Genomic DNA, 16,593 nt, shown 5'->3' on the forward strand with positions numbered 1-16,593 from the left:
TCTCCCTCTTCTGTAAACTGGGTAACAATTTACTTTCTCTGCACACGGTCAGGGTCGGAGACTAGAGGGGGCGGCCAGGCTGTGAAAAAACGAGGCAGGCTGGAGCGCACCCACTAGGACTCTAAATTCAAATTCCATCCCCACCACTCCCAAGCTGAGGTATATTTGCACTAATGGCTTAGCTGCCCCACCCCATGCCTCAGTTTCTCCACTGGGAGAATGGGGTTGGGTGACTTGAATAGTACCTACCTCATTCCTAGAGGGATGTGAGTGAAAATTAACCCGTTGAGGCAGGGCTAGCAAGCTGAATTGTCTTGGTATACAGTAGGTATTCAATAAGTGCTGCTGCTATTATATAGAATACTTCAAAGAATCTCATATCCCAGACTGGCCTTGAACTTCGCAATGTAGCTAAGGCTGCCTGAACTGATCCTCCTGCCTCCACCTCCGGAGTGCTATAGTGAAAGGTGTGCGCCACTACACCTCGTTTATACAACGCTGGCCTTGGAACGCAGTTCGTGCATGCTGGGTCAGCGCTCTTCCCACTGAACCCCTGCTACAGCCTGACTTACTAGTGAGCTTTGAGTAAACGTGGCCTTTTAACAAACGTACTATTGCCTCTCTTGACGAAGATTTCCAACCCCCAACTTCCTCTACCTCGACTCCAGGCATCAGGATTGAACCCATCCCCAACCTGAGAAACCATCAGAACCCTCGGTCCTCATTCTGGTCCCAAACTCCCGCCCGACTCTATCTTTGATGAAGGCTGTCGCCTTTTCCCACAGGTCTCTCGACTCCAAACCCGGGGTGGAGGACCGGCCTGGAGGAAGCAGTAGGTTTGATGTCACAGCCCAGGGCTGCCCTGAACTGACCTGGATCCCTGGGGATTTGGAGAGACACTCTCAACTCGTCCAGGTCCTAGAAAGACATGGCATGCAGTAAAAGTCATTCTAGAGCTTGAGGCTGGGGCTCAGCGGGTAGAGCGCTCTCCAGCGTGCATGAAGCCAGGGGTTCAGTCCCTGGCACCGCATAAACCAGATATGGCAATGCACAGCTGTCATCCCAGCACTCGGGAGGTGAAGACGGGAGAATCAGGAGTCCAAGGCCGTTCTCGGATACACAGCTAAGTGCTATAAAAGAGAATGGGGGTGGGTGGGTGGCAAGGAAAGGGAGGAAGAATCTCAAACCAAAGTACTAAGTGGGGGTGGCCGTGAGCAGAAGGGGTTACTGTCTAAAGAGCAGAGCAACTTGAGTTGTTAAGGATAAGGAATCTTTAGAGAATAGAGAATAAGACACGCGCGCGCGCACACACACACACACACACACACACACACACACACACACACACAGGGGCGCGGCTACCCGAAAACACAGGTTCCAAGGGGGCGGGGTGAGCGCCTGGGAGGTTCCTTTGAAGGCGGGGCCTGCAGGGGAGGGGCAGGTGGGGCGGGGCCTTCAGGGGCGGGGCCAGGTGCCGGGGCGGGGCTCCAGCCAGGTGCAGCGCCTGCGAGGCTCTGCGCCTGGCTAGGACGTGCACAACGCGCTCCTCAGCTGCTGAGCTCCTAGATTGAGTCCCTTCGGATACCCCAGAGTCTGGCCCAGGTGAGTGAGGGGGTGGTCTTTGTTAGATCCAGGGGTTGCCTACTGATCGGAGTAGGGTCGTCAGCCCTCAGGGAGAACCGGAGGATCCATCTAAGAGAGTCTGCAGGGGGCCGGAAGAAGTCTCCAAGTGAGTGGCTGCGCGTCATGAGTGTCCGGGTACCCGGGTGTGCCTTGGGTGGCCCTCGCGCAGCTCCCAGCGTGTTTCCTGCTCTCTGCGGAAACACTCTCGGCTTCCACTTTCGTGTGCGCCATCGCAAATCCGGATCTGCCCCTCCCTGGCACGCTGGCTCCAAACCCTTCCTAAAGTCGCCTGTGGTCACTGATTTAAAATGGGGTGCGCCCCTTACTGTGAGGTCTCCCTTCCTGATATCCTTGACTTTCTCTCTGGTCCCCCCTCGCTTGCATCAGCACCTTGGTCCTGTGAAAACATCAAAAAGCAGCCCGTCTAACCATCTCACCCTCACCCCACCACACCACACCACCCAGGCATCCCAAAGCTCTGCCTTGCTGCCTCAGCCCAAACCTGGGTCTCAGCTCCCAGGTCCTTGCCTCTTGGAAAGGGCCTTTCGTTCTTACAGAACCGCAGCCCCCTGGGCTGACGAGATGGCCCAGCTGATACAGGCGCTTATCCCTGAAGCCTCCTAGCCTGAGTTCCTTCCTGGAACTCTCGTGAAGACAGAAAGAGAGAACCGTGTCCACTGACTTGTCCTCTGACCTCCACCCTCGAATCTTGGCACTCCCGCACACAATAAAATTTAAATTAAAAAGAATCCTGCCCCTCTATCCTTCCTTACCGACATCTTCCTGTTTCACTGCTTGCGCCCGGGACCCTTAGAAATTATCTTTTTTGTTCATCTGTTGGTTGTTGGTTGTAGCTGAGGATGGAGTCATTGGGGGTCCAGGGTCTAGGATAGGTTAGTACACAGTAGTAGGTCTTAAATCACTCTATCAGCCAGGGTCGAAGGTGAGACCCTCGGAACCCCAACTCCACCTGCGTCTGTGAGGTGTCTGCTGGTGACTGCACCCCTGAACATGTGTGCAGCTGTACACAGACGCACGAGACCCACAGACCTTACTCAAGTTCTCCTGGCCCCTTCCCTGGTTCCCCTCCCCTGCCCAAATGAATTATCCTCCAAAAGACCCAGAGGACAGCTTCCTTGACCTGAGGGCTGACATGTGCCCTCCTTGAGCTCCCCAAACTTGAACCAGAGCTTGGTCCTGCCTCGCCCCCATTTCCGCTGAAGGTTGCTGGAGAAACAGGAATTTGTGACTCCTGAAGTTCACAACCATAGCCTCGGCCCCACCCAGGAGACAAACAGGAAGTGTGCACGTTCCTGAGCACACCTGACTTCAGGTGTGCAGTGCCTGCAGCAGCTCCCTCCCGGCCCCGCCCCGAGTCTCAGCTGACCAAGTAGCTGAGGACACCCCGCCCTCCTTCCAGGAAGCAGTGACTCAGGAGGCAGGAATCTTGCTGCATACCTCTCTCTCCACAGCCTCAGCCACTTTTAGACTACTAGATTCTGAAGATAGGTAGACCGACAGACAGACACATAGATACAAAGATCAATCGTTGGATGGATGGATGGATGGATGGATGGATAGATAGATAGATAGATAGATAGATAGATAGATAGATAGATAGATAGATAGAAAGGAAGGAAGGAAGGAAAGGTAGCCAGCCCTCCTTCTCACCCAAGGTGATTTTCCTAACAGATATTTGAGACACAAGCTGGGACCTGTGGAATAATGTCTGAGATCTAAAATCTCAGATCTAAAACTAACAAAAAAGCTGAGTTTCCAAATACAAGGAGAAACTCAAAATGTAAAATCGCCATTTGCAGATCAGTCTCTAAGACTGACTTTTAAACCATGGTGAAGGCAGGAACTGGGCAGGAGGGTGGGGCTGCTGGTCAGTAGTGGAGCATTCAATTAGCATACATGAAACCCTAGGTCCCATCCACAGCACAGCACCAAATAAACCCAGCCTAGGGGTTCAGGCCTATCACCCCAACACTGGGCAGCTGAAGACAAAAGGATCAGGAGTTCAAAGTCATCCTGGGCTGTATAGTGAGTTCCAGGCCAGCCTGGGCTACATGTGACGATCAAAACAAACCAATATTGTGTTCTGTTGGAGAGTGATATATACGTGACATATCGCACCTTGGCCAAGAGCAAGTGTTCAGTTATGCGAGTGAGGTGACTCTAACTTTACGATTTGATTTTATTTTCACTGTTTGGAAATTTTTTTCAGATTAGATCTCCCTCTGTAGCCCAGGCTAGCCTTGACTCCTGACCCTCCTATCTCAGCCTCCAAAGTGCTGAGTTTATAGACATATGCAGCTGTACCCAAATTAAATAATGGTAACTGAAGTAAACAAGCTACTTATGACCAATTTTATGTACATATTTGTTATTTCTACATACACATTGTTTTCCCTTTCTCTGTGTGTGTGTCAGCCCGCAGTGGGTGGGGCCACCCCTACACAGGTGGACCTGGGCTATACAAAAAAAGAAGCTAACAAAAAGTCAGTGAGCAAGCCAGTAACCAGTGTTCCCATGTGGTTTCTGCTCTAGTTACTCTCTATATAAATTGTATGCGTATGAGAGAAAGAGAAAGTTTGTGTGTGTGTCTGTGTCTGTCTGTGTGTATCTATGTGTGTCTGTGTCTGTCTGTGTGTGTCTATGTGTGTCTGTGTCTGTATGTGTGTGTCTGTGTGTCTGTGTCTGTCTGTGTGTGTCTATGTGTGTCTGTGTCTGTATGTGTGTGTCTATGTGTGTCTGTATGTGTGTGTCTGAATGTGCGCCATATGGGGGGTGTGGATGTGTGTGTCTCTGTGTCTGTGTTTGTGTGTCTGTGTAACTAAGTGTATGTCACATAGGGGTGGGAATGTGGATGTGTGTGAATGTCCGAAGAAGTTGTGGAATCCCCTGGGGCTGAGGTTACAAGCTGTTGTGGGTTGCAATGTGGATGATGGGATCTGAGCTCAGGTCCTCTGCAAAAACACTCTGCACTCTTGACTGCTGGGCCCTCTCTCCCACCCTCTGCCTGAGTTCCTGCCTTGACTTCCCTCGGGGATGGAGTGTGACCCAGAAGTGTAGCCCAAGTAAATCCTCTCCTCCCCCAAGTTGCTTGTGATCAGTGTTTCCTCACAGCAACATAACAGCAAACTAGGGCAAATGTAGATCATTTTGTTTTATGTAATATATATTTACTTATAAGTAAGTGTATTTATTTTTATACAAAAATTTCTCATCTGAGCTGGAAGCTGTAGCTAAGTAGTAGAATTCATGCTTCTCTTGAGCAGGACCCTGGGTCAACCCCCAGTGTGAAATGAGACCTACACTGTTAATGCTGAGATATTTAAGGCTGGGAGGTAGCTCAGTTTCTGTACCTGCTAGGCACCTGTCCCCAGCACCACACATGCACACACACACACACAGACACACACACACACACACACACACACACACACACACACACACACTCTAGCTGTGCATACTGGCACACACCTTTAATCCCAACACTCAGGAGACAGAAGCAGGCAGATCTCTGTAATTTCCAGGCTAGTCTGGAATGCATAGCCAGTTTCAGGCCAGCCAGGACTGCACAGTGTAACCCTGTTCCAATATATATATATACATGCATGAAAATATGGCTGTGAATTGCTTGTTTAATTTATCATATGTGCTCATATTGTATGTATGTATGTATGATGTATGTATGTATATATGTATGTATCTCATCTATAGTGGCATTTGAGCTATGATACAATGCGGACTCTTCACAAGAGCCCAGTGTAGAATTGGCCTAGATGTCCATCAACACATGGATGGGAAAGATATGTGGCCCAGCACTCAAGAAGTGGAGGCAGGAGTTTAAGTCCAGCTGGGCTATATGATCTCCAAAGGGGGGGGGTGGAGAAGAATAAAAGGGGAATGTGATATACGTGTGTGTGTGTGTGTGTGTGTGTGTGTGTGTGTGTGTGTGTGTGCTATGCAGTTATAAAGAAAAAAATGTCATTTGCAGGAAAATTGATGGAACTGGAGATTGTCCTCTTCATTAAAATAAACCAGACCCAGAAAAACAAATACTATGTTTTCTCTCACATGTAAAATACATATAATCAAGTTCTTCTATGTACACACAGACACATATATGACATGAAATTAAAAGGCAAACTCTTTAGAAGTGAAACAGAACCAGCACCATGGGGGTGTGCAGACAGGAGAGGGTAATGGGGAGCTGGAGATTGGATTCCTCGGGAAAGAGTGCTTGCACAAGTGTCCCCTGCCCCAAGTAAAATGCTGACTGTGGCCACACACTGCAGTAAGTCCAGCTTTGGATGGGCAGAGACAGGCAGGTCCAGGGAGCCTGGGAGCCTAGCCAAAATGGCAATCTTCCGGTTCACTGAGGAACCCCGCCTCAGGGAATATGGGAAAGAGCAATAGACACCCAACATCCTCTGGCCTCAACACACGCATGTGCACACACCAAATGTGTGTAAATATTTGAACAATAGAGGGGTGATGGGGTAAGGATGGGCAGAATATATTATAAATAGGTATGAAGATGTCATGGTGAAACTCACTGTTCGTGTGCTGAGTATGTGCTTGTTCTGGCTTTATTCCTGTTGTTCTCTGTTGCTGGGATAAGACACTGACCAAAAAGCAGCTTAGGAGCGGCCAGGGCTTTACTATGGCTTCCAGGTCACAGTCCATCCCTGAAGGAAGTCAGGGCAGGCACACAAGATGGAGGAACACTGTTTGCTGGCTGGCACACAGACCCAGGTTAGCTAGCGTCCTCATAGAGCCCAGCGCCACCTTCCCAGGGGATGAAGTGTGCCACCCACAGGGGGCTGCGCCCTTCCACACAATTAACAATGAAGACAATCCCCAACGCGTAAATCTGATCATGACAAACCCTCATCTGAGACTCCCTTCCAAGGTGACTCTGTGAACTATGACTCTATGACAGTTAAAACCAACTAGAGCAAAGCTAAAATGAATGAATAAATGAATGAATGAATGAATGAATGAATGGGACTGCCACTTTCAAAACTTAAGATAAGGATGAAAGTTTAAGACCCAGCCCCTCAGTGTGCAGGACTTATTGCTCCCATCTTGCAGATGTGAAAGACTGAGGCAGGGTGAATGTGCAGAGCTCAGCCCTGATGCCCTCCACCAAGAGCTCCATGCAGGTGCCACAGGATAAAGACGACCTTGCCTGCCAGCCCTGGTACCACGGTCAGCTGTCTCGACAGGTATGGGCCCTGCAGGCTAGTGGGAAGACTCCCACACTGATGTAGGAAACCCTGGGCCTGTTGGGGACAGGTGGGCTGGAGGACTGGAGACACTCTTGAAGGCTGGCTAAGTGGGGGCTGTCAGATGAGCTGAAATCACCCCCGTTTCCTGGAATACCGCTGAGGATGGTAATGGAGATTGAACAGACCCTCTGTGCCCTCTCCTACCCCTGTCTGTCTCTCACCCTTCCCCGTCTCTCCCCTGGCACTGCCTTTGAAGTGGGGCCACCTTGCCTCCATCTCCTTAGTGTCACACAATCAAGAGACCTGCGACCCTGAAACATACAATAAAATCATGGCAAACAGAAAGCTAAGTGATTGCCCAGGAATCAGACATGCCGAGTCCAGATCCTAGCCCCACAATTTACATTCTATGGGACTATGGACAATGTAGTTGAATCCTCTGAGGCTCAGTTTCCCAATCTATAGAGTGGGAAATCAAAACATTCCTCTCAAGTTTGGTGTGATGGCGCACCCCTGTAAACCCAGCCCTCAGGAGGCAGAGGCAGGCAGATCTCTAGGTTAAGAGCCAGGCTGGGCTACAGAGTGAGTTCCAAACCAGCCAGGGCTGCATAGAGAGACCCCGTCAAAATAAGAAATAAAATACTCCTTAGAGCCTGGTAACATAAACACCTACAACCTCAACACTCCAGAAGCTCTGCAGTTCAAGGTCACCCTGGGTTACATAGAGTTTATCTCAAAAAAGTCAGTAATTCTGGGTTCCTGACCCAGGAGTAGAACACTGACCTGGAATCCCTCAGTTTGGGGCTGTGGGCGTGGTCAGGGGGTAAACACCCCCACAACCCTCACACACACACCCTGCTTAGAATCTCCCAATGAGGGGCTGGGGGCGCGGTCAGGGTGGAGCCCCGCCTAGACTCCCCCAGTGAGGGGCTGGGGGCGTGGTCAGGGTGGAGCCCCGCCTAGAATCCCACAGTGAAGGGCTGGGGGCGTGGTCAGGGCGGAGCCCCGCCTAGAATCCCCAGTGAGGGGCTGGGGGCGTGGTCAGGTGGAGCCCCGCCTAGAATCCCCAGGGAGGGGCTGGGGGCGTGGTCAGGTGGAGCCCCGCCTAGAATTCCCCAGTGAGGGTCTGGGGCGTGGTCAGGGGTGGAGCCCCGCCTAGAATCCCCAGGGAGGGTCTGGGGGCGTGGTCAGGGTGGAGCCCCGCCTAGAATCCCCAGTGAGGGGCTGGGGGCGTGGTCAGGGTGGAGTCCCGCCTAGAATCCCCCAGTGAGGGGTGGGGGCGTGGTCAGGTGGAGCCCCGCCTAGAATCCCCAGTGAGGGGCTGGGGGCGTGGTCAGGCTGGAGCCCCGCCTAGAATCCACAGTGAGGGGCTGGGGGCGTGGTCAGGCTGGAGCCCCGCCTAGAATCCCCAGTGAGCGGCTGGGGGCGTGGTCAGGGTGGAGCCCCGCCTAGAATCCCCAGTGAGGGGCTGGGGGCGTGGTCAGGGTGGAGCCCCGCCTAGAATCCCCAGTGAGGGGCTGGGGGCGTGGTCAGGGTGGAGCCCCGCGTAGAATCCCCCAGTGAGGGGCTGGGGACGTGGTCGGGTGGAGCCCGCCTAGAATCCCCCAGTGAGGGGCTGGGGGCGTGGTCAGGCTGGAGCCCCGCCTAGAATCCACAGTGAGGGGCTGGGGGCGTGGTCAGGCTGGAGCCCCGCCCAGAATCCCCAGGGAGGGGCTGGGGGCGTGGTCAGGTGGAGCCCCTACTCCATGGCGGCCTTTGCCGGCTGGGGCAGGGGAGGGTTCTGGAAGCATGCCACCTATTCTGCATCCTCAGGAAGCTGAAGCCCTTCTGCTACAAGATGGCGACTTCCTCGTTCGTGCCTCCGAGTCCCGAGGGGGCCGCCCCGTGATCTCCTGCCGTTGGCGAGGCAGGACCGTACATTTTGAGGTGTTCCGAGTGGCACTGCGGCCCAGGCCCGGCCGCCCGCAGGCCCTCTTTCAGCTGGAAGATGAGAGGTTTGCCAGCATGTCTGCCCTGCTCCACAGTTACGTGACCCACAGGCGACCACTGTCCCAGGCCACGGGAGCTGTGGCCTCCACGCCTGTGAGTCGTCAGAGGCTGCTGGCGCGAAGCTCCAGTGAGGATGTGCTCACAGACAGCCGAGCCGCCACCAGGCCGCTCAGGTACTCAGTACCGAGCCTTCCGCTACCTGATTATTTCAGGCAGGGAGGGTCTCGCGCAGCCCAGGCTGGGCTCAAACTCACCGTGTAGTGGAGGATGGCCCTGAACTGCTGATCCTCCCGCCTCTGCCTCTGCCAGCCTGGTGGCAGGATTAGGAAGTAAGAAAGTGGCCGGCAGGCTGATGGGACTGGTTGGTGGCATTTTCTGCGCTCTGGCTGGACCCACAGCCCTTTGCGCTTCCGTCTCCTAGGCCTAGGAAGTGGAGTTCCAGCCAGCCTGCCGACTTGGACCGTTCAGGGAGGGGCAGAGATGGCGCCAGGGCAGGTGAGGGGCCCCCAGGGCCACGGTGTCTCGGAGATTGGTTCCGCCGTTCTCCCGAGTGCGCCCAGGCCCTTGATCCACCTCTGGGGACCTTGGCTTCTTGTTCTGGTCAGTTGAGAGCCTCTGGATACTGACACAGGGTCATAAGTGTGCACGCGTGTCTGTGTGTGCGTGGGTGTGGGTGTGGGTGTGTGCATCAGGCCCTGGTCGAGGTCCTAAGTATTACCATGTTTATGCATCAAGCCTGGGTCATAAGTGTGTGTTCATGGGTGTCTATCAGCCCAGCTACGGGAGACGCCAAGACAGAAGGGTCTCCAGTTCAAGGCAACCTACACTGTCTACACCGTCTACACCGTCTACACCGTCTACACTGTCTACACCGTCTACACCGTCCCACACCGCCCTACACCGTCTACACCGTCTACACCGTCTACACTGTCCTACACCGTCTACACCGTCTACACCGTCTACACTGTCCTACACCGTCTACACCGTCTACACCGTCTACACCGTCTACACTGTCCTACACCGTCTACACCGTCTACACCGTCCTACACCGTCTACACTGTCCTACACCGTCTACACTGTCCTACACCGTCTACACCGTCTACACCGTCTACACTGTCCTACACCGTCTACACCGTCCTACACCGTCTACACTGTCCTACACCGTCTACACCGTCTACACCGTCTACACCGTCTACACTGTCCTACACCGTCTACACCGTCCTACACCGTCTACACTGTCCTACACCGTCTACACCGTCTACACCGTCCTACACCGTCTACACCGTCTACACCGTCTACACTGTCCTACACCGTCTACACCGTCTACACCGTCCTACACCATCTACACCGTCTACACTGTCCTACACCGTCTACACCGTCTACACCGTCTACACCGTCTACACTGTCCTACACCGTCTACACCGTCTACACCGTCCTACACCGTCTACACCGTCCTACACCGTCTACACTGTCCTACACCGTCCTACACCATCTACACCGTCTACACTGTCCTACACCGTCTACACCGTCTACACCGTCTACACCGTCTACACTGTCCTACACCGTCTACACCGTCCTACACCGTCTACACTGTCCTACACCGTCTACACCGTCCTACACCGTCTACACTGTCCTACACCGTCTACACCGTCTACACCGTCTACACTGTCCTACACCGTCCCACACCGCCCTACACCGTCTACACCGTCTACACCGTCCTACACCGTCTACACCGTCCTACACCGTCTACACTGTCCTACACCGTCTACACTGTCCTACACCATCTACACCGTCTACACCGTCCCACACCGCCCTACACCGTCTACACCGTCTACACCGTCTACACTGTCCTACACCGTCCCACACCGCCCTACACCGTCTACACCGTCTACACCGTCTACACCGTCTACACTGTCCTACACCGTCTACACCGTCTACACCGTCTACACCGTCTACACCGTCCTACACCGTCTACACTGTCCTACACCGTCTACACTGTCCTACACCGTCTACACCGTCTACACCGTCTACACCGTCCTACACCGTCTACACTGTCCTACACCGTCCTACACCGTCTACACTGTCCTACACCGTCTACACTGTCCTACACCGTCTACACCGTCTACACCGTCTACACCGTCCTACACCGTCTACACCGTCTACACCGTCTACACCGTCCTACACCGTCTACACCGTCTACACCATCCTACACCATCTACACCGTCTACACCGTCTACACTGTCCTACACCGTCCCACACCGTCCTACACCGTCTACACCGTCCTACACCGTCTACACTGTCCTACACCGTCTACACCGTCTACACCGTCTACACCGTCTACACCGTCTACACTGTCCTACACCGTCTACACCGTCTACACCGTCTACACCATCCTACACCATCTACACCGTCTACACTGTCCTACACCGTCTACACCGTCTACACCGTCCTACACCGTCCTACACCGTCTACACCGTCCTACACCGTCTACACTGTCCTACACCGTCTACACCGTCTACACCGTCTACACCGTCTATACCGTCCTACACCGTCTACACCGTCTACACCGTCCTACACCGTCTACACCGTCTACACCGTCCTACACCGTCTACACCGTCTACACTGTCCTATACCGTCCTACAGTAACCGACACTAACCTACCCTACCCCCTGAGACCGTCTCTCAAAAGGAGGTGGGAGGGCATGGTGGGTACAGTGCTTGCCACACAAGCACGAGGACCTGGGTTCGGATCCCCAGAACCCATGTTTTAAAAAGTCAAACATGGTGATGTGTGTTGGGTATCTAGTGCTGGGCAGGTGGAGACAGGAGAATCCCTGGGACTCACTGGGTCACCAGCCGGACATAGTCAGGAATCCCAGGACAGTGACACAAACCCTTATCAAATAAAATGAAGCCAAAGATGCCTGAGGCACAACACCTAAGGTCATCCTCTGACATCCATATGCATGTGCATGCCTACCCACACACACAAGAACGCACACACACACACACACACACACACACACACACACACACACACACACACAAGAACACACAAGAACACACACACACACACACACAAGAACACACACACACACACACACAAGAACGCACACACACACACACACACACACACACAAGAACACACACACACACACAAGAACACACAAGAACACACACACACACACACAAGAACGTACACACACACACACACACACAAGAACGTACACACACACACACACACAAGAACACACACACACACACACACACACAAGAACACACACACACACACACACACACACACACAAGAACACACACACACACACAAGAACACACACACACACACACACACAAGAACACACACACACAAGAACACACACACACACAAGAACACACACACACACACACACACAAGAACACACACACACACACAAGAACACACACACACACACCCACACACACAAGAACACACACACACACACACACAAGAACACACACACACACAAGAACACACACACACACACACACACAAGAACACACACACACACAAGAACACACACACACACACACACACAAGAACACACACACACACACACACAAGAACACACACACAAGAACACACACACACACACATACCCACACACACAAGAACACACACACACACATACCCACACACACAAGAACACACACACACACACATACCCACACACACAAGAACACACACACACACACACACACAAGAACACACACACACACAAGAACACACACACACACACACAAGAACACACACACACACACACACACACACACACACGCACACACACACTCAAATTTAAAATGTAGTATACAGAATTCAGAACATCCCCTAAGCAATGAAGATTTGTTTTCAAGATGGCGAAGGTTGAGAGACTTGGGTCTCACTTGCACCCCACTCTGCCGAGCTGTCTTCTCTAAGCTCACCCACATCCCTCCTTGTCTCAGGAGCGCCCCCTACTTTTGGATCTGCCCTGCACCGGACAGGCAGTGAACCCACATTGCCGAAGGCCCTGCCTCACCTGGGAACTGTGGCAGACAGTCTCCGAGCCTCTGATGGACAGCTCCATGCGAAGGCTCCCTACAAGCCACTCCGGACGCCCTCCTTGGCCTCTGGACACACCCCAACATACTGCGAACTCCTCCCCCGAGTACCCAGTGCTCAGAGAACGACTCCCAGACCCAGCTGTCCAGAGCCGGAGGCCTGGTGGTGGGAAGCCGAGGAGGAAGAGGAAGACGGGGACAGATGCTTTGTAAGACCACACGCTGAGGTCTCATTTTGCACCCCTGACCACCCCTCTTGCCTGCTGGGACCCCAAAATCGGCCCTTGGACCCTACAGTGTTGCGCGCTCTCCGAAGCTTGTTTGTGGCACACCATCCTGGGAGTACTGCTCTACACCTTCTGTTGGTGAATTGCCAGGTGGGTCACCTGCTAGGGTCCTCCATCTGCCAAGGGATAATCTGTGGCTTTTCCTGCGGTGTCCTGAAATGTCTGCTCGCCATAGATAGGGCACCGGCGGCAGAAGGAGATGATTCCACTTGAGTCTAGTTTAGTGAACTGGAGAGTTTATGGGGTTACTTCCTGGAGTACATACAGGTGAGAGGTCACTCACAGGAGCACAGTGACTCAAAGGCGGCATCACCTAAAAAGCCCAATGGGTAACTATTCACAAACGCCGCGTCCCTAGCGCCCCCTACAGGCTGCTCCAGAAATTGTTACCCTTATGAATCTTGTGAACCTTGTAAGCTTCAGAGACTGCTGAGACTTCCAAGTTTCCTTTACTTCCCTGGCCTTGTCAGTTCCCCACCCATCCTAGGAGATAGCTTCCCTGCTCCGTCCAGGAAGGCGTGTTTCCATCAGGAGGAAATGACTTCACCAGAGGAACAGAAGGCAGGCTCCAAGGGCTCATCAGCACCTTAGTCTGTTTCACCTTGCTTTGTGTTCTCTTGTCAAGGCTGTAGGCCTGCTGGGGGTGACCAAGAGTCAGAGGAGTGCCATGGGTGTCGCCTCTGGTCTAGAACTACTCACACTTCCTCATGGTCATCTCCTGAGGTTGGAGGTGCTGGAGAGGTGAGGTGTGGGGTGTGACTTCCTAACCCAGTTTCTGCCTACATTCCCCATGGTGGAGGGGGCTGGGCAACCCACTTCCTACCCCCTCTCCCATTACAAACTCTCCCACTGTCCCCAGACCCTTGCATTCCACCTCTGCAGGATTGAGACCCTGGCGCTGGCCGGGGCCGTGGCTGTGCTGGGTTGCTCGGGGCCCCTGGAGGAGCGCACAGCGGCTCTGAAAGGCCTGGTGGAGCTGGCGTTGGCGCTGAGGCCAGGAGCCACAGGGGACCTGCTGGGACTGGCTGGGGTCATGGGCGCCCTGCTCATGCCCCAGGTGTGTTGGGAACAGGGATGGGGAGGAAGCCTGGCTGCCGGTGACAGGAAAGGGGGGACTAGTTGGGGCTCCCGTCTCTGTGTCCAGGTATCCAGGTTGGAGAGCACTTGGCGTCATCTCCGGCGGAACCACACAGAGACTGCGCTGGTCTTTGAACAAGAGCTAAAGCCTCTGATGCGGGCTCTGGAAGAAAGTAGAGGTGAGAGAGGGCCTGGGCTGTGCCTTGCCTGCCTCAGGCTTTCCTCAGCCCCCGGCTCCTGCACGGCTCCAGGCCCCCCTCCCTGACCTAAATTTCTCCTCTGCCCGTTTTCGGCTCCCTGCTCTAGGCCGCCTCCTACGCCATAAGCTCTTCTTCCCCTGCCCCGGCCTCCTTCCCAGCTCCAGGATCCTCCCCGGCCTCCTTCCCAGCTCCAGGATCCTCCCCTGCCATATGCCTGCTCCATCCTAGGCTTCTCCCTGCTCTAAGCCTAGACTTCTCCCCTGCCTTGTGGTGGGCCCCATCCTAGGCCCCTTCCTGAATCCTAAGCACCTTCCCTACCCTAGGCCCTGGCCTGTCCCTTCACCCTCACCCCCACCCCCGCCGCCTTTGACCACGCCCTTGTTACCACCTAGGCTCTGCTGGAAGCCCCATCCCTCCGTCCCCAGCCCAGATCCTACCCTTCCCACAGGACCCTGCAACCCAGGAGAGGTGGCCCTCCCACACGTGGGACCAGCAGTACGCCTGCTGGAGGGCGAGGAGACCTCTGGGCCGCTGGACGAGTCCTGTGACCGGCTGCTGCGCACCCTGCTTGGGGCGCGACAAGTGGCCCGTGATGCACCCCGGTTCCGCCGGGCGGCAGCCCAGCGCCTACAAGGTGAGCAAGGGCCCCTTGGAGGCCACTAGCCCAAGCTTTTCCAAGTCTCACCCAACTGGGACGCCACACCTCCGGAGGAGGGTCTAGCCCTAATCGTGAGTGGCAAATATTGCTCCCCACAATAAAAGGGACCTCTGAGCCCAGGGGAGCTACACCCAGTGTCCCACCCCAACCTCTGGCCTGTGAAGATCTGGCCCCATTTGGGTCCCCTCCAACATGACTTTCCCCAGTCAAGAGTCACACCTCCCTCACACCTGGGCCCAGCTCAACCTCTAAGACCCTTATCCTAGGGAATTTCTAGGAACTTAGGTGTCCCCACCCTCCAAAGGGGGCAGGCTCAGCCCAAGGTTTGCAGAGCTGGATGGCCATGACCTTCAACCCCACCTCCAGGCATAGCCTCTAAGGCAGGGCTCCCTGAACGGTGCACCTAGACTGGCCACCCTCATGCCCTGACCTCACCCCTGCAGAGATCAAGGGGCCCCCTACCTCTGCTAACCCAGGCACTCCCCACTGGCTCCAGTGGATCAAAGTTCCTAGCACTAAAAGACAGGTATGGGAGAGGCCTGAGCCACACCCCACACCCCATAGGCACCTGACTCTGCCTATAGGATTCAGGCCCAACCCAGAGCTATGGGAGGCACTGACCACCAGCTTCCTGCGCCGCTTACTCTGGGGGAGCAAGGGGGCCCAGGCCGCCAGAGCCCACCGCCTGGAGAAGTTCCAGCACGTCCTCAACATCCTGTCCCAGCAACTAGAGCCTCAGGGCTGAGAGCCCGGCCCCCATTTTATACTTGAGAGACCCCAAAGAGACTGCCCCCAGCTATTCAAGAGGCTATGAAATGAAGTGGCCCACACCCGTAACTCCAGCACTTGGAAATGGAGATGGAAGGCCCAGGAGTTCAAGGCCAGCCTCAGCTACGTAAGTTTGAGGCCAGACTGGGCTACAAGAAAATTATGGGAAAAAAATTAAAAAGAAAAAAAAAAAAAGGTTTACAGCAATCTCTCTCTTAAAATGGACCCCAAGAGATTGGGATATAATAGCTGCCTCCTTTTTACCAAAGTACCTATTCATGTACCCAGAGACCAACCTTCACATTCCCATATGTACCCCTTACTCATCCATGCATACTTTCTGAGATATCCAGAAGGCAACCACATGGTGAATGTGTGACTTTTCTAAATAAAAACACCTTACAGATCTGGTATCAACAAATCTGAATCTACCTCTTAAATGCTGTGTGACTCCCAGCAAACCACCTGACCTCTCTGTGCAATCTAGGGAAATGTGGCCAGAATGAAAGCTTAATGCATGAGTGATGCCTGGTATACAGTAAGTGGGTCACAAGCATCGGTAACACGCACAAGGCTTGCCAGGGTGGTACCTAGGTTCGCCTCCACGTATTCCCTGTGTGGCTCATAAGAAAGGCAGCTTTTATATTTTTGACTTGGGAGGGGCACACACA

The 16,593-nt window shown here is 53.9% G+C and overlaps 1 protein-coding gene across 1 annotated transcript; it reads left to right on the forward strand.

Moving 5' to 3' along the window:
• Positions 1–1,486: 1,486 nt before the first annotated feature.
• On the forward strand, positions 1,487–16,328 carry Sh2d3a (SH2 domain containing 3A). Its single transcript, XM_052745694.1, has 10 exons — positions 1,487–1,602; positions 6,730–6,863; positions 8,679–9,028; positions 9,277–9,350; positions 12,837–13,309; positions 13,845–13,960; positions 14,102–14,276; positions 14,364–14,475; positions 14,945–15,130; positions 15,739–16,328. Exons 2-10 carry the CDS (start codon positions 6,774–6,776, stop codon positions 15,897–15,899), a joined length of 1,737 nt encoding a protein of 578 aa, XP_052601654.1. The 5' UTR covers positions 1,487–1,602; positions 6,730–6,773; the 3' UTR covers positions 15,900–16,328.
• The last annotated feature ends 265 nt before the right edge of the window (positions 16,329–16,593 follow it).

Source organism: Peromyscus californicus, unplaced genomic scaffold (assembly GCF_007827085.1).
Source record: "Peromyscus californicus insignis strain IS unplaced genomic scaffold, ASM782708v3 Scaffold_1__1_contigs__length_55948999, whole genome shotgun sequence".
NCBI classification, from domain to species: domain Eukaryota; kingdom Metazoa; phylum Chordata; class Mammalia; order Rodentia; family Cricetidae; genus Peromyscus; species Peromyscus californicus.